This window comes from Oncorhynchus mykiss, chromosome 12 (genome assembly GCF_057628025.1).
Source record: "Oncorhynchus mykiss isolate SJ-2025 chromosome 12, ASM5762802v1, whole genome shotgun sequence".
NCBI classification, from domain to species: domain Eukaryota; kingdom Metazoa; phylum Chordata; class Actinopteri; order Salmoniformes; family Salmonidae; genus Oncorhynchus; species Oncorhynchus mykiss.
In genome coordinates, this window is record NC_143033.1 from 90460218 (window position 1) to 90483404 (window position 23187).

The 23187-nt window shown below is 48.9% G+C and overlaps 1 protein-coding gene across 6 annotated transcripts in view; it reads left to right on the forward strand.

Moving 5' to 3' along the window:
• The first annotated feature begins 204 nt into the window (after nucleotides 1–204).
• Nucleotides 205–23187, forward strand: part of LOC110485226 (axin-2) — a 31412-nt gene continuing 8429 nt past the window's right edge. The window contains exons 1-9 of one of the 6 annotated variants that reach the window (XM_090193996.1): nucleotides 205–816; nucleotides 2240–3174; nucleotides 8487–8618; nucleotides 14901–15003; nucleotides 17009–17149; nucleotides 17331–18061; nucleotides 18335–18559; nucleotides 18787–18918; nucleotides 19525–19710. In XM_090193996.1, coding sequence (XP_090050122.1) covers nucleotides 2351–3174; nucleotides 8487–8618; nucleotides 14901–15003; nucleotides 17009–17149; nucleotides 17331–18061; nucleotides 18335–18559; nucleotides 18787–18918; nucleotides 19525–19710 — 2474 coding nt within the window. In that variant the 5' untranslated portion in view covers nucleotides 205–816; nucleotides 2240–2350. The other 5 variants (XM_090193999.1, XM_090194000.1, XM_090193997.1 and 2 more) reach the window with 5 other exon arrangements.

The following is a 23187-nucleotide window of genomic DNA, read 5'->3' on the forward strand; positions in this document are numbered from 1 at the left end:
ACATGCATTTCAACTGCACATGGCATATATGGATTGTCGTTTTATTTGATAATTTGGCATTCTAGGATTACCCTGGGGAAATTGTATACCAGATTAGATAGCCAACACAACGGTGTATTTTGCGCATCCCAAAGATAGAAATGGGTTAATCAGGAAACTATTCGAGTCTTTAAAAGAAAAGAGGCCTGTGTCTTTAAAGTTTATGTAGCAACAGAGGGATTGCAGGGATAATGCTATTGGGGCGGCAGATCTGTTACTTCTGACGTTCCAAAGCCTCAGGGAGTTGGCTCAAGAGTTCTTGTCTTTGATAAGGTCCTAGAAACTTTGTTGTAACTTTGTGATCTGTAAAATCGCCAGTAAAAATTATTAGAATGTTTTTAGTTTTTTTCACCGCGGCCATCAATTCACCATCCTCTGAAAACATGAAAAGATAAATGATGAATATGTGTTGGTGAATTTGAATGCGCTGTGTTCTTTTTGAAAGGGAAAGGGGGAGTATTGTTTTCTATGTTGCTTCCGGGACTAGGCTGTCGGTTCCTTACTTTGAAGTGCGCTGTTTTACGCGGAGCCCAGAACGTATTGGAATAGCCTACAGGAGAGACCTACGGTATGGCATGGCAGACTGAAACATTTGCAAAGAAAAGGGGGAAACTAAGCAGGATTTTTTCCCCCCTGGAAAACTACATTTTTCTTTCTGCAGCTAACACGAAAAAAATCGGACTGTGAAGGGGTCTGTCGTGGAATCGACTATTGTGGATTATTTTTCTGTGGATAAAAAAACGGATACTTTTGGAAGACCGAACTCGTGGATCGATGGTAAGTTACAAGAGTGTGTTCCTCGCGCTGGCCCCATTGGAGTTCCTTTGATGTTCTGTTGACTTTCTTTGAAGTAATGTGGCTGTATGCAATTAACTTAGTTTGCAGGATATAGAGCTCAAACAACTATCATTTGCTGTGTTGTGCGATTACGTTTCGTTGTGATAAGTATTTGGGCACTTTATCTAAACTTTGATACGCTTTTTAGAGGACTATTCATCACGAAATAAGTATTTGGAATTCCTCCCCCCGTGAGATCTGAATACTTTTCTGTGTGGTTGGATGAAGCAATGTAGCCTATTTTACCCACTAAAGATAGAAGAGCGTTATGGAATTAGGTAGTTGCACATTTATATTATTTCTGGTGCAGAATATAAACGGCGATGTAGGCTAATGAGGATCTCGATTCGGCCGATTTATGGATTGAGGTGATTTATTCGCTTTCGCCTCAAAGCAAGTGTTACAACTTCGAAAGGTGATCTTGTTACAGTTTCTGATCGGAGAATACAGTGTAGCGTTTAGCAGCCATCGGTTGTCGGCTCTGCTTCCATGTCTATAGCCTGTTTCTCGTGGATCGTAGCTTGCTTCTCGGAGGCCTTTAAAAATGTGTTTATCAATTTGTGGTTCATGATGTTGGTAGAACAGAAATCAGAGAACCCGCCTATAATTTTTTACCTTGGTTAGCCTACTTCAAAAGGCAAGTTCAGTTCAAAATCAACGCTCTCCATCAAGTTTTCAAAACATGTCCTGTAGCCTAGTCTAGTAACGTTAGTCTGTTTCTTGGATATGTTTAGGGTTGTGTAATCTATTCCATCTATTCCATTTGGACCGTTTGGCTGTTTTGTGACGCGTATGATGAGAAAATAGTGAACGGAAAGTGGCGTCACGCCTCGTTGTGGGTTGGTGTCTGTTGGTCGGTGGTGTACTGGACATGTGCTGCGGCGTGTTCAGGATCAGATTGGGCTTGATGGCCAGCTAATTGTTGAGGTGTTCACGAGAACACCGGCTCACAGATAGCGATCTTCGGTATGCTATTGTGTACAAATGTCTCTCTCTTGCACTTGTGTTGTATTCCATCTAGTCTACTTGATATTTCCGCACAGAACATGTTTCTGTGGTCTTGGATTTATCATTTTCCTATGTAGTTAATGAAGTGGAGCGAGATGATGGGAACATCATCTGTTTTATGAGTTTATGCTAAATCGTGTGATGTTAATGATCACTTTCAACACCAACATTGGCTAAGGAAGGTATGTCAGTGAGCACCCAAATAAAATCTGAGTACTTATGTAAATCTGCCGCACCTCTCCTCTCTCTCTCTCTCTCAAAGTCTGTAAAGGTTCTGAAAATACTTCTACTGCATGTATGCCTTTTGAAGTTTGTGGTGGATCTGAGTTTGATTAGAATAATACTTATGTTTCAGAGAGAAGACTGGCAGAGAAGCTCCCCGGCTGACTATAGAGAGTGAGGAGATTGTTGTAGCGCTCTGAGGCGAACAACGCACAGGATTTCTGTTGCTGCTGCCTTCGGAGCCATGAGCAGAGCGCTTATATCGGACCATATCGCCAATAGCTTCCGAGAAGATGCTCCCCGTCCCCCGGTCCCGGGGGAGGAGGGCGAGGTGCTGCCGTGCTACCCCGGCAAACTCGCCATGATGAGACCCCAGGGTACCGCGGTCAAAGCGCTTTTGCTCGCGCCTCCCGGTTACATTGCGAAGAGGAACGAGGATGGACTTGGGGAACCCGAGGGGAGCGCGTCACCGGATTCGCCGCTAGCCCGGTGGACCAAGTCGTTGCATTCTCTTCTTGGGGACCAAGACGGTGCTCATCTATTTAGGACATTCCTGGAGCGCGAGAAATGCGTCGACACTTTAGACTTTTGGTTCGCCTGTAATGGTTTCAGGCAGATGGACCTCAAGGATACCAAAACGCTGCGAGTCGCCAAAGCTATTTACAAGCGCTATATTGACACCAGCAGCATAGTTGCCAAGCAGCTCAAGCCTGCGACCAAAACCTTCATTCGGGATAATATTAAGAAGCAACAGATTGATTCGGCTATGTTCGACCAGGCACAGACTGAGATCCAGACCAGCATGGAGGAGAGCCCCTACCAGATGTTCTTGACCTCGGACATTTACCTCGAGTATGTGAGGAGCGGGGGCGAGAACCCTGCTCATGTGAACCCTAACGGGCTAGGTAGCCTGAAGCTGGTGTGTGGGTACCTGCCCACCCTGAATGAGGAAGAGGAGTGGAGTTGTAATGATTTCAAAGCCAAAGCGCTGGCTTCTGTGGTTGGACTTTCTGCCCAGGCACTGAGGGCAACAGTGTCTATGAGGACGGTGATGGAGAAGGGGTACAGGTAAGACGCTGGTCCCTTCCTATTTCACGTACTATAGCCAACTATTAGGGAAATGTTGGGGAATGCAGTGACTAGCCTAGCGTCAATGGCTCTTTGTAAGTCATGGATAATAACTAGGATATAACATCAAAAGAGCATATAATGTCTCAAAATAGACAGTTTCCAGATGCGTTTATCTCACCTTGCTTGTTAGCTTTGTTTGAGAGATACTTTACACACACACTCCCCCTCTTGCTCTCTCTCTCTCCCTAGCTCTCTCTCTCTCTCTCTCCCTAGCTCTCTCTCTCTCCCTAGCTCTCTCTCTCTCCCTAGCTCTCTCTCTCTCCCTAGCTCTCTCTCTCTCCCTAGCTCTCTCTCTCTCCCTAGCTCTCTCTCTCCCCTAGCTCTCTCTCTCCCCTAGCTCTCTCTCTCCCCTAGCTCTCTCTCTCCCCCTAGCTCTCTCTCTCCCCCTAGCTCTCTCTCTCCCCCTAGCTCTCTCTCTCCCCCTAGCTCTCTCTCTCCCCCTAGCTCTCTCTCTCCCCTAGCTCTCTCTCTCTCCCCCTAGCTCTCTCTCTCCCCCTAGCTCTCTCTCTCTCCCCCTAGCTCTCTCTCTCTCTCCCCCTAGCTCTCTCTCTCTCTCCCCCTAGCTCTCTCTCTCTCTCTCTCCCCCTAGCTCTCTCTCTCTCTCTCTCCCCCTAGCTCTCTCTCTCTCTCCCCCTAGCTCTCTCTCTCTCTCCCCCTAGCTCTCTCTCTCTCTCCCCCTAGCTCTCTCTCTCTCTCCCCCTAGCTCTCTCTCTCTCTCCCCCTAGCTCTCTCTCTCTCTCCCCCTAGCTCTCTCTCTCTCTCCCCCTAGCTCTCTCTCTCTCTCCCCCTAGCTCTCTCTCTCTCTCCCCCTAGCTCTCTCTCTCTCTCCCCCTAGCTCTCTCTCTCTCTCCCCCTAGCTCTCTCTCTCTCTCCCCCTAGCTCTCTCTCTCTCTCCCCCTAGCTCTCTCTCTCTCCCCCTAGCTCTCTCTCTCTCCCCCTAGCTCTCTCTCTCTCCCCCTAGCTCTCTCTCTCTCCCCCTAGCTCTCTCTCTCTCCCCCTAGCGCTCTCTCTCTCTCCCCCTAGCGCTCTCTCTCTCTCCCCCTAGCGCTCTCTCTCTCTCCCCCTAGCGCTCTCTCTCTCCCCCTAGAGCGCTCTCTCTCTCCCCCTAGCTCTCTCTCTCTCTCCAATCTAGCTCTCTCTCTCTCTCTCTCTCTCCCATTTAGCTCTCTAGCTCTCTCTCTTTCTCTCTCCCATTTAGCTCTCTCTCTCTCTCTCTCCCATCTAGCTCTCTCTCTCTCTCTCTCCCATCTAGCTCTCTCTCTCTCCCATCTAGCTCTCTCTCTCTCTCCCATCTAGCTCTCTCTCTCTCCCATCTATCTCTCTCTCTCTCCCATCTATCTCTCTCTCTCTCCCATCTATCTCTCGCTCTCTCTCCCATCTATCTCTCGCTCTCTCTCCCATCTAGCTCTCGCTCTCTCTCCCATCTAGCTCTCGCTCTCTCTCCCATCTAGCTCTCGCTCTCTCTCCCATCTAGCTCTCGCTCTCTCTCCCATCTAGCTCTCGCTCTCTCTCCCATCTAGCTCTCTATCTCTCTCTCTCCCATCTAGCTCTCTCTCTCTCTCTCTCTCCCATCTAGCTCTCTCTCTCTCTCTCTCCCATCTAGCTCTCTCTCTCTCCCATCTAGCTCTCTCTCTCCCCCATCTAGCTCTCTCTCTCTCTCTCCCATCTAGCTCTCTCTCTCTCTCCCATCTATCTCTCGCTCTCTCTCCCATCTAGCTCTCGCTCTCTCTCCCATCTAGCTCTCGCTCTCTCTCCCATCTAGCTCTCGCTCTCTCTCCCATCTAGCTCTCGCTCTCTCTCCCATCTAGCTCTCTATCTCTCTCTCTCCCATCTAGCTCTCTCTCTCCCATCTAGCTCTCTCTCTCCCATCTAGCTCTCTCTCTCTCCCATCTAGCTCTCTCTCTCTCTCTCCCATCTAGCTCTCTCTCTCTCTCTCTCCCATCTAGCTCTCTCTCTCTCCCATCTAGCTCTCTCTCTCTCCCATCTAGCTCTCTCTCTCTCTCCCATCTAGCTCTCTCTCTCCCATCTAGCTCTCTCTCGCTCTCTCTCTCCCATCTAGCTCTCTCTCTCCCATCTAGCTCTCTCTCTCCCATCTAGCTCTCTCTCTTCTGTCTCTCTGTGTCTCTGTGTCTCTGTGTGTGTGTGTAGTATATAAATGGTGTTCTCTAGACAGAGTGCAGCCCTCTGCTGGCTTGCCTCAGTTTCCGGAGCTTTGAAATAGTTCAGCAGATAGAGGGATCGCCTTCCACGGGAAGTTAACAGAGCACGCCTGGCCTTGGCCCCAGCCTGTCAGCCAATAATACATGATGCCACTACTCTGCTATGCTGTGCCTCAGCCACACACGGCTTTGGCCATTTCTAAGGATAGGGATACATCTCCTTGTATCTCAAACATGACAAATAGTAGGCTAGTCATTTTGAAATGTTCAGAGCCACTTCAGAGCAGTGGTTCGGTTTCACTTATCTGGACATCATGGTCATATGTGTATGTAATATCTATACATGTCAGATGTTCAGTGGGTGACAAGGGAGTGGTGTTTTGCAGAATGTAGACCACGTAGCTACAGGTGAATATTTATTCATATCATACCTCAGTTGTATCCTCCCCTTACTGCTCATATATAAACAGATTGTATTTGCCTTATCTTAATGGGAGTGAAATATGACAACTTGCTAATGTGCTAATCCAACAAGCCATTGACTTGCTGGTCTGTAATGGATGAGGGACCCGAATCAGCTGATGAGGCCCAACCCAAGGCCAGCTGGTTGTCATGAATCAATGGCCATTGACTTGTCAGGCGAACCACTTAAGTTTAACATTTCTAAAGAGGGAGTCTATCAGGCTTTAGAGCCCTGGTGCCAGACTGGTGTTTGGCCTGCAGGGAGGGGAACTGGGCAACTTCTTAGTGGTTTTGGCTGGATTTTGGCTAGAAAGTGTCAATAGAATCAACACACTATAGGGGAGGGACCAGGAAGAACTTGTGTTGACAACCCAGCCTGCCCCATAGGAGGATTGAGAAGGACATGGGTTCATGTCCCAGTGAGGCTTCAGTTCAGACCGATCTCCATTATTCCATCACCTGGTTAGGTGTTGTTTTGAATCAGACTGGTGTCCCTGACTCCCCATCTAGCTGCTTTCCTCTCCCTGGTATGTGGAACTCATTTCTTCTCCCTGAATCAGATTATTCTCAAAAACCACCGAGCAGCGACACCAGACTCATTCTCTCTTTCAATGTTTTTTTAAAACCCCCAATCTCTCCCTCGCTCTCTTTTCACCCTCTCTCTCACTTGTTTACTGTGATTCTCCTCTGATTTCCCCTTCTCATTTTTTCTCTCCTCTTTCTTCCCCACTTTTATCTCTTCCCTTAGAAAACGCTGGGATGTGGGGACTAGATGTACTTTAGAGGGATATCGAGCGGAAAGGAAGGACAGAAAGGGGTTGTGGGGACTGGGAGGAGGTGGGTGGGGGGGTCTCTTCCTGAAAGAAAGCAAAATAATGAATGGGGGGGGTGAGAGAGAGGGAGGGAGAGAGAGATGTAAGGCCAGCTGTGCTAAATACCTGCGTGTTTGCAAGCCCCTCTGAAGGTCAGGTTGGAGCTGGGGCCTATGGCTTTAGTCATGCTGGGCGCCTCTCTCTCTTCCTCTCCAGCTCTCTGGCTCTCTCCTGCCAGTGGGCTGCTCATAAAGAAGAGGCCCTGCTTCCCCTTTTTCTCTGCTCTCCTTTCTTTCCTTTCCCTACACACTCTCACACTTCCTATTTTTTTCTTCTCCCTCTCTTACCTGGCTGTGAGCTCAGGTTCTCTCTCTCCCTCTTTCTCCTCTTCTCTCATTCCCCCCTTTCTTAGTTTCCTCTGCTTGGGTAGGAATGCATCACAGCAGGAGGTGATGGGCTGTGAAGCAAGAGTTTTATTATTATTGTTTATTTCACTTTTGTTTATCTATTTCACTTGCTTTGGCAATGTAAATATAGATTTCCCATGCCAATACGGTGAGAGACAGCTAGAGGGATTGGTCAGTTTTAGGGCCAGTTTGACTCTGATCGGTAACCTAGTGGTTAGAGAGTTGGGCCAGTAACCGAAACTTGCTGGATTGAATCCCCGAGCTGACAAGGTAAAAATCTGTCATTCTGCCCCTGAGCAAGGCAGTTAACCCACTGTTCCCCGGGCACCGAAGACGTGGATATTGGGTTAAATGGGGAAGACAAATTTCAGTTGAAGTCATTCAGTTGACTAGGTATCCCCCTTTCCCCTTTTCTACTAGCCCCCCCCCCCCCCCAGGGAGAGAGAACCCTGTCACATTCCTCAGGCCCTGGAGTGTGGTTGAACTCCAAGTCATTACTGTCCGAGACACACACCACACTAGTGTTGTCGCGACACCACAATCACCATACTAGTGTTGTCGCGACACCACTATCACCATACTAGTGTTGTCACGATACCACTATCACCATACTAGTGTTGTCGCGACACCACTATCACCATACTAGTGTTGTCACGATACCACTATCACCATACTAGTGTTGTCACGATACCACTATCACCATACTAGTGTTGTCACGATACCACTATCACCATACTAGTGTTGTCACGATACCACTATCACCATAGTAGTGTTGTCACGATACCACTATCACCATACTAGTGTTGTCGCGATACCGCTATCACCATACTAGTGTTGTCGCGATACCGCTATCACCATACTAGTGTTGTCGCGATACCACTATCACCATACTAGTGTTGTCGCGACACCACTATCACCATACTAGGAATCAAAGAAAACAAAACATGAAGTGGACATAATTTCTTGAGGAAAACGGTCCTAATGTTGGAAAAAAACTGCCTTATGTTGTCACCAAGAGTCACATTAGTTTTGTTTGGGCAAGCTATAGCACATATCTTACGAAAGTAGGTTTTGAAGGACCTTAGATTTCAGTCTGCTTCGTGTTTTCTTTTTTTGCCAAGGAAAATCTGGTATGGTAGTATCACAATACCAATGTCGTGACAACACATTCTCACACACGTTCTCTCTCTCTCTTTCTCACACACACACACACACACACAAAGGGAGTAGTTTCAAGTTGGCAGCATAGGTCCACAAATATCTACAACCCAGTTTCTCTTATTTCACAAGAAGAGAAATAAGCGCCCTATGGCCTTAGCTGTGGTCTAAACAGATGAAAGGTACTAGTGTATTTCTGATATATTGCTACCTTAAACACGTATTTAAACTGCATTGTCCTTTGTGTGTAGGTCCCACAGGCGAGGGGACCCGGTCAACCCGTACCATGTGGGCTCATTTGCCCCAGCCACCAGCACCAACGACAGCGAGGTGTCCAGCGACGCCACGACAGACGACTCCATGTCCATGACAGACAGCAGTGTGTAAGTAGAGGGTCATGTTTTAAATGGTGTGTTTTCTGAGGGAAAGGACTGGAGCCTCTCTGGTTTGGAGTATACTGATGGTTACTATCGTGAGAAGAGTGTCATGGGAAGTCATGTTTGGGAACGTTCTGGGAAAGAGTTTTGATTCAGAGCCTCTTAGCTGAACCTGAACAGTGTTTGGGAACGTTCTGGGAAAGAGTTTTGATTCAGAGCCTCTTAGCTGAACCTGAACAGTGTTTGGGAACGTTCTGGGAAAGAGTTTTGATTCAGAGCCTCTTAGCTGAACCTGAACAGTGTTTGGGAGCGTTCTGGGAAAGAGTTTTGATTCAGAGCCTCTTAGCTGAACCTGAACAGTGTTTGGGAACGTTCTGGGAAAGAGTTTTGATTCAGAGCCTCTTAGCTGAACCTGAACAGTGTTTGGGAACGTTCTGGGAAAGAGTTTTGATTCAGAGCCTCTTAGCTGAACCTGAACAGTGTTTGGGAACGTTCTGGGAAAGAGTTTTGATTCAGAGCCTCTTAGCTGAACCTGAACAGTGTTTGGGAACGTTCTGGGAAAGAGTTTTGATTCAGAGCCTCTTAGCTGAACCTGAACAGTGTTTGGGAACGTTCTGGGAAAGAGTTTTGATTCAGAGCCTCTTAGCTGAACCTGAACAGTGTTTGGGAGCGTTCTGGGAAAGAGTTTTGATTCAGAGCCTCTTAGCTGAACCTGAACAGTGTTTGGGAACGTTCTGGGAAAGAGTTTTGATTCAGAGCCTCTTAGCTGAACCTGAACAGTGTTTGGGAACGTTCTGGGAAAGAGTTTTGATTCAGAGCCTCTTAGCTGAACCTGAACAGTGTTTGGGAGCGTTCTGGGAAAGAGTTTTGATTCAGAGCCTCTTAGCTGAACCTGAACAGTGTTTGGGAACGTTCTGGGAAAGAGTTTTGATTCAGAGCCTCTTAGCTGAACCTGAACAGTGTTTGGGAACGTTCTGGGAAAGAGTTTTGATTCAGAGCCTCTTAGCTGAACCTGAACAGTGTTTGTGGTTTTCCTGACTTGTCCTGGTCTGATGCTAGCTCCTCTTTGATGGGGTTCTAAGGAGGTTCTCCGGTTCTAGGCCTCGGTACAGCTCACCTGGAATCTCGCACTGTCAGGAATAGGGAACCCTCTTGAGACCACCAATCTACACACACACACAGCCCTGCTAGTGGATGGGAGAGTAGGAGCCCCCCCCCACGTGAAATAAGCCTGGCTGTTCCTCCTGACACCTCAGAGGCCTACTGGCCAGAGTAGAACCAGACCAGGGACAGGATGGCCTGTAGACCTAATCCCCAGGCCCTAGCCTTGGCTCTAACCATTAGGCTACACCCCCGTTTAGCCCCCCCTTGGGCCCTAGACCCCAGCCTTACAATGCATGCTCCAGCCCCATTCCCTAGTACAGTATGTTTGTAGTCTGATTTAGAGGAGAAGTGTTGCCATGGTGGGAGAGATGAAATCTTCGAGTCATGGCTGTAGTTTCTCATGACACATGGCCGTAATCAGAGACACGAGAGAAAGCAATACATTTCATGAGCTCCTTTTTCTCTGCTTCATATAAAGTCAATGAACTAAGTAGACCAGACCCAGCTGCTAATGCATTGGTGCCTATGGTAGAGCCACCCCTTAAGTAGACTGGAACTGGGGAGCATTTTCCCCGATGGTAAACAGCCTTTATAGGATATCTCCATTCATCACCTGTCTTTGACAGTAATGTAGTCTTAAAGTCAGCTCTTCAGGATGATCTTGGGCCTTTGGATCACATGACACTTATCACTGGAATTGCTAACTCGCAAACTGTCGTTCCTGTGAATCACGACCTAGCTAAAGAATCCTGTCTGAAATCGAAATAACTTTATTTTACAGCCAAGGGAGTGGTTTAGAAGGTTTACTAGAGTATAGCAGTTATAAAGAGTTTATGATACGAGTCTGTAACTTTCTGACTGCCTGACCAGTGACCATCTAGACAGGCATAATCAAAGCACCGGTATAGAGCCCTAGATAGTACAGGCCTAGTATCCTGCACCGTACTGAATCTTTGATATTACAGGCCTAGTATCCTGCGCCGTACTGACTCTTTGATAGTACAGGCCTAGTATCCTGCGCCGTACTGACTCTTTGATAGTACAGGCCTAGTATCCTGCACCGTACTGACTCTTTGATAGTACAGGCCTAGTATCCTGCACCGTACTGACTCTTTGATAGTACAGGCCTAGTATCCTGCACCGTACTCTGACTCTTTGATATTACAGGCCTAGTATCCTGCACCGTACTCTGACTCTTTGATAGTACAGGCCTAGTATCCTGCACCGTACTGACTCTTTGATAGTACAGGCCTAGTATCCTGCGCCGTACTCTGACTCTTTGATAGTACAGGCCTAGTATCCTGCACCGTACTGACTCTTTGATAGTACAGGCCTAGTATCCTGCACCGTACTCTGACTCTTTGATATTACAGGCCTAGTATCCTGCACCGTACTCTGACTCTTTGATAGTACAGGCCTAGTATCCTGCACCGTACTGACTCTTTGATAGTACAGGCCTAGTATCCTGCGCCGTACTCTGACTCTTTGATAGTACAGGCCTAGTATCCTGCACCGTACTGACTCTTTGATAGTACAGGCCTAGTATCCTGCACCGTACTCTGACTCTTTGATAGTACAGGCCTAGTATCCTGCACCGTACTGACTCTTTGATAGTACAGGCCTAGTATCCTGCGCCGTACTGACTATTTGATAGTACAGGCCTAGTATCCTGCACCGTACTGACTATTTGATAGTACAGGCCTAGTATCCTGCACCGTACTGACTATTTGATAGTACAGGCCTAGTATCCTGCGCCGTACTCTGACTCTTTGATAGTACAGGCCTAGTATCCTGCGCCGTACTGACTATTTGATAGTACAGGCCTAGTATCCTGCACCGTACTGACTATTTGATAGTACAGGCCTAGTATCCTGCACCGTACTCTGACTCTTTGATAGTACAGGCCTAGTATCCTGCGCCGTACTCTGACTCTTTGATAGTACAGGCCTAGTATCCTGCACCGTACTGACTCTTTGATAGTACAGGCCTAGTATCCTGCACCGTACTGACTCTTTGATAGTACAGGCCTAGTATCCTGCACCGTACTCTGACTCTTTGATATTACAGGCCTAGTATCCTGCACCGTACTCTGACTCTTTGATAGTACAGGCCTAGTATCCTGCACCGTACTGACTCTTTGATAGTACAGGCCTAGTATCCTGCGCCGTACTCTGACTCTTTGATAGTACAGGCCTAGTATCCTGCACCGTACTGACTCTTTGATAGTACAGGCCTAGTATCCTGCACCGTACTCTGACTCTTTGATAGTACAGGCCTAGTATCCTGCACCGTACTCTGACTCTTTGATAGTACAGGCCTAGTATCCTGCACCGTACTGACTCTTTGATAGTACAGGCCTAGTATCCTGCGCCGTACTCTGACTCTTTGATAGTACAGGCCTAGTATCCTGCACCGTACTGACTCTTTGATAGTACAGGCCTAGTATCCTGCACCGTACTCTGACTCTTTGATATTACAGGCCTAGTATCCTGCACCGTACTCTGACTCTTTGATAGTACAGGCCTAGTATCCTGCACCGTACTGACTCTTTGATAGTACAGGCCTAGTATCCTGCGCCGTACTCTGACTCTTTGATAGTACAGGCCTAGTATCCTGCACCGTACTGACTCTTTGATAGTACAGGCCTAGTATCCTGCACCGTACTCTGACTCTTTGATAGTACAGGCCTAGTATCCTGCACCGTACTGACTCTTTGATAGTACAGGCCTAGTATCCTGCGCCGTACTGACTATTTGATAGTACAGGCCTAGTATCCTGCACCGTACTGACTATTTGATAGTACAGGCCTAGTATCCTGCACCGTACTGACTATTTGATAGTACAGGCCTAGTATCCTGCGCCGTACTCTGACTCTTTGATAGTACAGGCCTAGTATCCTGCGCCGTACTGACTATTTGATAGTACAGGCCTAGTATCCTGCACCGTACTGACTATTTGATAGTACAGGCCTAGTATCCTGCACCGTACTCTGACTCTTTGATAGTACAGGCCTAGTATCCTGCGCCGTACTCTGACTCTTTGATAGTACAGGCCTAGTATCCTGCACCGTACTGACTCTTTGATAGTACAGGCCTAGTATCCTGCGCCGTACTGACTATTTGATAGTACAGGCCTAGTATCCTGCGCCGTACTCTGACTCTTTGATAGTACAGGCCTAGTATCCTGCACCGTACTGACTCTTTGATAGTACAGGCCTAGTATCTGCGACGGAGACGAAAGCCTCCAAAGCCACACACACGCTTCCTGGTTGTTGTTTTTTTACTCAGCTCATTTAAGATTAGAATATCTCTGTCTTTATGACTGTTGAAAAGGCTGGGCGGCACACCAAAAATGTTCATCTCATTTCTAGATAAAGAAAATAAAAAGGGGGGGTTATATCTTATTTATGGATTTGCTTGGACGCTGGGGAATGCAGCTGCGCAGACTTCAAACATTACCTTATCTCACAAACCAGCTTTTTGATGTGAGGAGATCAGAGGCAGGCTTGCCAAATGAAGACTGGAGCGGTTCGACGAGGGGAGGGGGGCAATGCGCATGACTGTGGGATTTCAAAGCTTTCAAAGCAACAGTGAGACAAGTGGCGGTCGGGTGCACTACTGGCTAGGCTAGGTCACTGAGACACTGATGTTTTATAGGGCAGGGCTCGCCTGGCCCGGGAGAGAAGCACTGGGTTTTGCTCTTGGTTGTTTGGTGTGGACGAAGTACCTTAAGGCAATACTAGATCAGACAGAGTTGTATTTTGACTACGTCAGCTATAGGCTGTGGATTGTCCCGGCGTGATGGGCCCTATACTATGATTGGATTGTCCCGGCGTGATGGGCCCTATACTATGATTGGATTGTCCCGGCGTGATGGGCCCTATACTATGATTGGATTGTCCCGGCGTGATGGGCCCTATACTATGATTGGATTGTCCCGGTGTGATGGGCTCTATACTATGATTGGATTGTCCCGGTGTGATGGGCCCTATACTATGATTGGATTGTCCCGGTGTGATGGGCTCTATACTATGATTGGATTGTCCTGGTGTGATGGGCCCTATACTATGATTGGATTGTCCCGGTGTGATGGGCCCTATACTATGATTGGATTGTCCCGGTGTGATGGGCCCTATACTATGATTGGATTGTCCCGGTGTGATGGGCCCTATACTATGATTGGATTGTCCCTGTGTGATGGGCTCTATACTATGATTGGATTGTCCTGGTGTGATGGGCTCTATACTATGATTGGATTGTCCCGGTGTGATGGGCCCTATACTATGATTGGATTGTCCCGGTGTGATGGGCTCTATACTATGATTGGATTGTCCCGGTGTGATGGGCCCTATACTATGATTGGATTGTCCCGGTGTGAATGGGTTCTATACTATGATTGGATTGTCCTGGCGTGATGGGCCCTATACTATGATTGGATTGTCCCGGTGTGATGGGCCCTATACTATGATTGGATTGTCCCGGTGTGATGGGCCCTATACTATGATTGGATTGTCCTGGCGTGATGGGCTCTATACTATGATTGGATTGTCCTGGCGTGATGGGCTCTATACTATGATTGCAGAATGTATATGGCGGGTGATCTGAGAGGAGATGTTTTATTAGCCTACATGTTATGATCATTCTCTCTGTAGGACTGACACTTTGATCAGTGGGTTTGTGTGTTAACCTTCCAAACAGTATAGTTTGCTTCTAGACTAGTCTTTTCAGTGGGATTCCAGGGCAAGTCAATGGCAGGATGCTAATGCTAACTTTGTATACTGCTGGTGATGAATGCTAACAGCTAAAGCCTGGCACAGCTCTCAGAGGGCTGAGTGATCCTTTCTGGGCTCAGTTAAAAGGAAGTGCAGGGGTGGGTGGTGAAGTGCCCACTGCTCAGGGAGCCATGGCTGGAGATGAGTGTCAGTTTTAGGGCAGATGAAATCCCCTATTCTGTCAGACACACTGACCTGAGACCTAGCAGAAACCCTATCCAATGTTCACCTCTTGTTCACTACACCTCAGATTCAGAATTGACCTGAAATATATTGTATTTTTTTATCTGGGTTAAATGGGGGGTGATTGAAATAGCTATTAGGTGACCAATGAGCTGCTTCCTGGTTGGGTGTGTGTATTGCTGTGTCTGATTGGCTGTTTGACCTGTGTATCCTGTGTGTTTCCCTGACAGAGAAGGCATCCCTCCCTACAAGCTGGGCTCCAAGAAGCACATGCAGAGAGAGATGCAGCGCAACATGAGGATGAACAGCCAGGTCTCTCTACCTGCCTTCCCTGTAAGTGTACAAACACAAACACACATAAATGTCCTATTGCCCCACTTATTAGTGCTTTTCAGTAGTGCAACATCCATTTCCATGGCCTGTATTCAGGTCTGCTGTTCTATGTATAGTACCACCATCTCTATTCTACGTCTTCCATTCAACAACAACAACAACAACAAAGATCTGAGAGCCAAGCAGATGTCAAAGTCCCCCCCCCCCCCGACACACCACCCCCCGCTACCTTTGTAACCCACACCCCCGTTGGGTTCCTTGAAGTCTGCAGGAGACTGTTTCTAAGCTGTTTATCCGGTGCATTCTAAAGACCAGTGTCTTCTCTTCACACACTGATGATGAAAATATACATAGAATGGCGAGATGGGGGAGAGCTCCCCCTCTCTCTCAGCTTTATCTGGAGGCTCTGGAATCAACTCCCGGCTCCTCCACACACACACACACACACACACACACACACACCTCTTTGATCAGAGGATGAATGGAGCAAACGCAGAGGAAAGTGACAACTTCCAACAGCGCTTTCCCCTCCACAACCCCACCCCTCTTCAGGCTGCACCCCTAAAACGAGGGATCTGAGGGAAGAGTTGGAGTGTGTCAGGGGGGAGTTGGTAACTGACGGGCTTTGGAAAGGCCAAAAGAAAGGAAAGAAGAGAGTTGGAGAGGGGAGACATGGGAAAATTAGTTTTGGGAAGGCCAAACTAGCAACATCGGTAGCTAGTTGAATCAAACTTTTTGATCCCTCTTTCTTCTCCTCACAAATATATGCTTTCTTAAGAGTCCAAGATTCTCTCTCCATCTTTGTGCTCTTTCACACTCCCTTCCTCGCCCCCCTTTCTCGTGTTAGTTTCTCCTCTGATTGGGGGATAGCTGCCATTGTCAGGACACGTGGGCCGGGCAGACCGCCTCTGTCTGTCTGTCTGTCTTCTCTCCCTTCATCTCCACTACAAAGAGATGGAAGGAACAAAAAAGAGAGGAAGAGGAATCAAGAAAGCCCCAGTGCAACAATGACAATGATAAAATAACACACACACACACACATAAGGGGTATAATGACTCTACTGTACCTCAGAGGTGCCCAGCGTGCAACAGTGAAATAAATTACCCCTGCTCCTCTCTGATCTCCCTCCATCTCTCCCTCCCTCCCCTGCTGCCTGCACACATCTCCCCATCTTCTCCTTTTAATCCTCCCTTTCCTTCTCCTCCTTCCCCCCTGTCGATATGTGACTTTTATTCCTAGATGTAAAGCCACTGCCCTCCCTTCTCCCTCCCTCCCCTAGTGAATGTTTGATATTTGACGAGGGCCCTTTGAAGTGTACAGACTTCAGAGGGAAGCGCTGATGGCTTGGTTGCACTACAGAGGGAACACGCAGAGAGCCCAGGCTCCAAAGAGTGTAACCAACTGCCACCACAGACCCAGGGCCCAGGGGTGGCACTGCCAGGGGTGGAGGGGGCACTGGGGCAAGGATGAGATGGCTAGCAGGGATGGGGGGGGGGGAAGATAGGAGGAGAGGGCTCAGGTGGAAGACAATGTGGACACCGACCCCTCCTTTAACTGTTACATATCTTAACTCTCTCTCCATCCCTCTCTCTCTCTCCATCCCTCTCTCTCTCTCTCTCTCTCTCTCCATCCCTCTCTCTCTCTCTCCATCCCTCTCTCTCTCTCTCTCTCCATCCCCCTCTCTCTCTCTCTCTCTCCATCCCCCTCTCTCTCGCTCTCTCTCCATCCCCCTCTCTCTCGCTCTCTCCATCCCCCTCTCTCTCGCTCTCTCCATCCCCCTCTCTCTCTCCATCCCCCTCTCTCTCGCTCTCTCCATCCCCCCCTCTCTCTCTCTCTCTCTCTCTCTATCCCTCTCTCCCTCTCTCTCTCCCTCTCTCTCTCTCTCTCTCCCTCTCTCTCTCCCTCTCTCTCTCTCTCTCTCTCTCTCTCTCTCCATCTCTCTCTCTCTCTCTCTCCCTCTCTCCATCCCTCTCTCTCCTTCCCTCTCTCTCTCTCCCTCCATAGCGGACACAGAGATGTCCTAAGGAGATGACTCCGGTAGAGCCGGCAGCGTTTGCGTCTCAGCTCATTTCTCGTCTGGAGCGTCTGAAAAGAGAACAGGAGACCATGAGTTCCCTGGAGGAGAGGCTGCAGCAGATGCAAGAGGTGTGGATGAACTAGTAGTTGGATTTATAGATGTGGGAATCCTTATCTCAGAGGTCTATGGCAATGGTCTAATGGTTTCCTTGATTGTGTCATTCAATACTGTTCTTCTTTCCTGTCCATGTGTGTATGTTTGTCATTGAGATCTGTCCTGACTTAACCGTTCTGTTCTGGTTGTGTGTAGGAGGAGGAGAGGGACGAGGCTGAGGTGCCCGGCAGTAGTGCCCCCCTGCTCTCCCCCCACCCCCTGTCCCTCCAGCCCACCGGCCCCAACGACGAGGACCCCCAGGCCATTCTGGATGACCACCTGTCCCGTGTCCTAAAGACCCCTGGCTGCCAGTCCCCGTCCACCGTGGCCCGCCATTCACCCCGCTCCCGCTCTCCAGAGCACAGGACTCTTTCCCGGGGAGGCCCCGGTCTCAAGCCCCTGGTCTCACCCGGGGCCTCCAGCCCCAGTGGCACCTCCAGCTTAGGGGGCTTCTCAGTAGGTTTCACTCCAGGAAGGGCCCTCTCCCTGGGCAGGCCCAGCAGCAGCACCAAGCACATCCACCACCACTACATCCACCACCACGCCGGTTCCAAGAGCAAGGAGCAGATGGAGAGAGAGGCAGCCCAGAGGGTGTTGTGTCTGTGTCCGGTGCGGTCTGGAGGGGCGGAGGGTGGTCCCCCTTACCCACGCAGTCGCAGCCTGGGCAGGGAGATGGTGTCCTGTGGCAGCAGTCCCGCAGAGTCCAATATGGGGCGCTCCAGTTCCCTTTCCCGAGGGGGTTGTCGGCCGGGGGCTGAGGAGGGGGCAGCAGAGGGGGGTGAGGTCGTGCCCCTCCAGCTACCCAGTGACAGCACAGACCGCTCCCAGAACGTGTGGCAGTGGATCCTGGAGAGTGACCGGCAGGACAAGCACCACAAGCCCCACAGGTAGGGGGGTCTAGCCTCTCCACTTCCTGTTGTAGTCCTCTCCCAATGCCTCAGAGATACATTTCCCTTCACTTGTTTTCCTTTCATTGCAACTTATTTATTGTCGTCCTCTCAGTACATTTAAACACAATTTTCATCATTTTGTTTCACAATTGCATCCCAATGTCATTTTACATGCATGCAAAGTACATTTCCCAACATTCCCCACAATTGACCCCTCCCACTTCCTTCCATTCTCCATGCTGATTGGCTGTTTTTATCTTCGCCCAACAGTACCCAGGGCACTAAGAAGGCGTATGGCGGCGGAGCGGCGTCCAACCAGACACACACGTGGGGCGGCGGAGGTGCCAGCGCCCATCTCCGTGCCCACCAGCCCGCCCATCCCTTCATCCAGGACCCGGCCATGCCCCCCCTGCCCCCGCCCAACACCCTGTCCCAGCTGGAGGAAGCCTGTCGCAGACTAGAGGAGGCCTCCGTCTCCAAACCCCCCAAACAGAGGTAGGAGCCGCACGCCGACCCACACAGAGGTTGATACTAAAACGTTGGCTGTAGTTCTCCCTGTAGACAGTGGAGTACATATTGACACTACCATGCATTGATCAGTTGTTTTACTATACCATTGTGATTCCTGCTGTTGAAACCTGTCTGCGGTTAGATAGTGTGATGCCGGAGACTGGACTACCACATTGTACTGTAATAACGTTGGTCTATTCTGTTCTCCCCAGCAGACACTCTACATCCAGCCTCCAGAGAGAGAAGTGCCACCCTATGCCTGTCCAGAGTGGGCCCTGCCCAGTGCCGTCCCCCCTCAGCCCCGGTCCCGGCTCCGGTCCTGCTGCTTCTCTCCAAACAGAAGAGTACGCCTCTCATCTCTCTGCTCATCTTCCTCCTCCTCATCTCTCTCTCCTCCTCCTCCTCTCCTCTGTTCACTAACATGATATTACATATGTGGAGGAGGAAGATATGCATTCACACACACACACACACACGTGAAGTTCCATTTGCAAGAGGCCAACCTTGTCAGTTTTCTTCTTTCTTTCTTTCCCTGATCTTTCTTTGGTGTGTGTGTGTGTGTGTGCAGTGTGTGTTGTAGTCCTTTCCCCCTGACTGCAGAGCCGTCTTTCATGGTGCTGAATTGTCTGACCTTCAGAGAGCAGTTGTAGAACAGAACAGGCCCTAGTTAACCTCCCTCCTTCTGAAGTAACTCTACAGAGCCTTGGACATGGCTGAAGGGGAGCAGAGAACACACACACACACACCCCTCTCTCCTCTTTCTAGACAGATGTTATCTACTCTCTAGTCAACCATCAGTCTTTTCTAGATCATATACCAGCCTTTACTCCTGCCCTGGTTCCTCTGTTTCTGTGTAACCATAGCTACGACCCACCAAGCGAGCTTGTTAATAATAGTGTTCTATAGGGGAAAGTGAAGGTCTGTGTTCACACCTCTCCTCTCCCCCTCAGGCTGAGAGACACCAACAGGGTGCTGCAGGTGACGACAGGCTGCCATGTTGCTCCAGCCATGGGGAGTGAGACAGAGGTAACCTACTTCTTCTGTGGTGAGGAGATCCCCTACCGTAGGCGGATGAAGACACACAGCCTCACACTGGGACACTTTAAAGAACAGCTCCGCAAGAAGGGACACTACAGGTATGGAGAAGGGAGACTACAGCGCACATTCAATGCACGGACACACACACATTCATGCATACACAGTCTGACATTCTCACACTCTAGGTCACTGTTATGATCATCTTGGTAAGAACACACACACACACACACACACACACTAGAAAAACAGCCACCCACAAAGTGTCTTCATAGCTCCATTAGTTTCCCAGATCTCCTCCCCAGCTGGTATTTTACCTTTATTTAACTAGGTAAGTCAGTTAAGAACAAATTCTTATTTACAATGACGTCCTAGGAACAGTGGGTTAACTGCCTGTTCAGGGGCAGAACGACAGATTTTTACCTTGTCAGCTCAGGGATTCAATCCAGCAAGCTTTCAGTTTCTGTCCCAATGCTCTAACCACTAGGCTACCCGCCTCTAACCACTAGGCTACCCGCCTCTAACCACTAGGCTACCAGCCTCTAACCAGTAGGCTACCAGCCTCTAACCACTAGGTTACCAGCCTCTAACCACTAGGCTACCCTCCTCTAACCACTAGGCTACCCGCCTCTAACCACTAGGCTACCAGCCTCTAACCACTAGGTTACCAGCCTCTAACCACTAGGCTACCCGCCTCTAACCACTAGGCTACCCTCCTCTAACCACTAGGCTACCCGCCTCTAACCACTAGGCTACCAGCCTCTAACCAGTAGGCTACCCGTCTCTAACCACTAGGCTACCCGCCTCTAACCACTAGGCTACCCGCCTCTAACCACTAGGCTACCCGCCTCTAACCACTAGGCTACCCGCCTCTAACCACTAGGCTACCCTCCTCTAACCACTAGGCTACCCTCCTCTAACCACTAGGCTACCCGCCTCTAACCACTAGGCTACCAGCCTCTAACCAGTAGGCTACCCGTCTCTAACCACTAGGCTACCCGCCTCTAACCACTAGGCTACCCGCCTCTAACCACTAGGCTACCCGCCTCTAACCACTAGGCTACCCGCCTCTAACCACTAGGCTACCTGCCGCCCCAGGTAGGGTCTTTAGAATGCTCACATGAGTTGGAGTATTGACTTCATATGCCTGTGTTTGTGGTTAAAATGAAGGAAGAGGAGAGAATGAGAGACGGATGGGGGGGGGGTTGCAGGAAAGAGGGAGGGAGAGAATTTGAAGTGAGGAGTGTTTTGGGTCCCATCTGGTATTGATTTCCATGGCGAGGCACACTTAATACGCACGCCTTTGAACCCGGCCCCTTTCATTTCAACCAACAAAGACTCACACAAACGGCCAGCCGTGCAAATTCCTCACTGATGCTATCAGGCAGCCTGCTTTAAGGATGCGCACGTTGAAGTGCACGCACGTTAAAGTAACACACAGAATAACACACTGTAGTTTGGGTTTACACGGCGGCATCATTTTCTGGGAAATGTATTGGTCATATTTCAGGCTTGGTTTGTTTGTATGGCGCGTGGTTAAAGGAAGGACGTGCTTGTTTGGGATACTACATCCTGTTCACTATTAGAGGTGTGTCCAACGCACTTCAGATGACAACTCTGTTCCATTGTGATCTGGAGTACAAGAATGGTATCAAGAGTCAAGCATTGGTTCATAACTAGTACAGATGGTTTGTAGGGATGTGATGGGAATGCATCACACATTCAGTTTCTCTTTTAGGCCATGGAGCAAGGGAACACTCTAGGGCTGTAGCTCTGGTCCAGAGTTTTCCCTGGTCCGGTCATGTGAACCTAGGTCTAAGGTGTGAGAAGCAGGGCTGCATAGTGGACATCATCTCTCTCTTGTCTATGTAGTTGATTGTCTTGTCTTTCTGTCTAACCATCCACGTTGTTAGAGGGGAGGATAGGGGGATTCAAAGCTTATGGTTTTAATAGCAGTAGCAGGGGGGGAGGTGTGGCGTTGGGTCATTTGGACATGGCTTACGTTCAACAAAGAACAGTACGGCCCGGCCCTGCCAGACAATATTGCTGCCAGATGTTGCACACTGAAAATTCTGCCACATAAAACATGTTCCAATGGAAATAGTTATTTCTCTCTCTCTCTCATTCCCTCTTTGAGCAAATAAGATCCGTGCTCCTTTGAAGTTTTTTGGAGAAGGATCGAGCCCCTTCTCAGAAATAAGGCTCCAATTATCTAGCGTGTCTTAGTTCCTCTTTCATGTCCTCTTATTTACCCAGTTCATACTTGTCCCGCCAGAGAACAATGATTATTTCCCCAGTCAGAGTATTGTTGTTCTGATTTAATAGAAGCTGTGTGAGACCCTGTTGCACCCCGTTTAGTGAACTCTTCCTGTGTTTCAAATGGAGACTGGTTTTTATTAGTGAACACCCTTTGTGTGTGTTTGAGAATACTTTTTTTGTTTAAAAAATGTTTTTCCTCATTTTTACGAGCATTGTTTGTATGACTTTGTCAGCTCTCTCGTAAAACACGAGCTTTAGGAATTCCAAGGCGCACGACGTGCACCCCACACATGGGCAAAATGAGGCATTTTTCCATTACAGAATGAATGGCTGAGGTATACAGCACTTACCCTTCCTCCCCTGCTGGTTCCTCTTCCTCTAAAAAGAAGGGAGGTAGTTTTGGGGGGTAAAGGGGGTCATTAACAGGGCCAGTGTAGTCATCATGGCTGACAGGAAGAGGTCCCCCCTCAGGTGGTTGGCTGCTTAGATTAGATGACGCCGCCCCCTCCCTGGCTGCCTACCGGGACCCTTCTACTGCGTCCTATATACCTCTCACAGAGGGAAGGGCAGTGACTAGGAGAAAATATGATGCGTGTGTCAAGGTCAGGGTTTATAACAGGCAGACTTGCAGGCACCCAAAATCTGAGCCTTCTTTATATGAAGTGTCCTTTCACTGAGGGCCTAATGATAACCAGTTAGTCAGCCGGAGTAGCTCAGTACCAGGGCAGGACTGATGAAATGAGAGGAAACGGGTGGATTTTGAATTAGTCCAGACCCTCTTATATCCAATAAGCCCCTGTAGAACCCGAGACTATCAAAGACCACCCCTATAATACAGAAGCCATTGGTTCAGTCTGAGGGTTAGTTGAGAGTGAAGTGTTGTTGGTGCATTGTAGATCACAGGAGTTTGTCTCTCCTCCCCTCAAGAGTCCAAAGGGCTGGGGGAGGCTAGCTCTTGACCTCTGACCTCAGTGGCTGTCTTCTCTGGCCCCTTGCACAATGGCTCCTTTATCTGGGGTAGGGGAGTAGGGCTTAATGAAGGAAAAGAGACACACGGTGCGCACACACAACCTGAGGTTAAACCAGATCATATTGAATCCACATGACATTATCTTCATTGTGTATCTTGCTGAATATATGTATGTGTTGGATAGCATGCTGTTCAATAGTACTGTTCCACGTATGTGTTGGATAGAGTACTGTTCAATAGTACTGTTCCACGTATGTGTTGGATAGAGTACTGTTCAATAGTACTGTTCCACGTATGTGTTGGATAGAGTACTGTTCAATAGTACTGTTCCACGTATGTGTTGGATAGC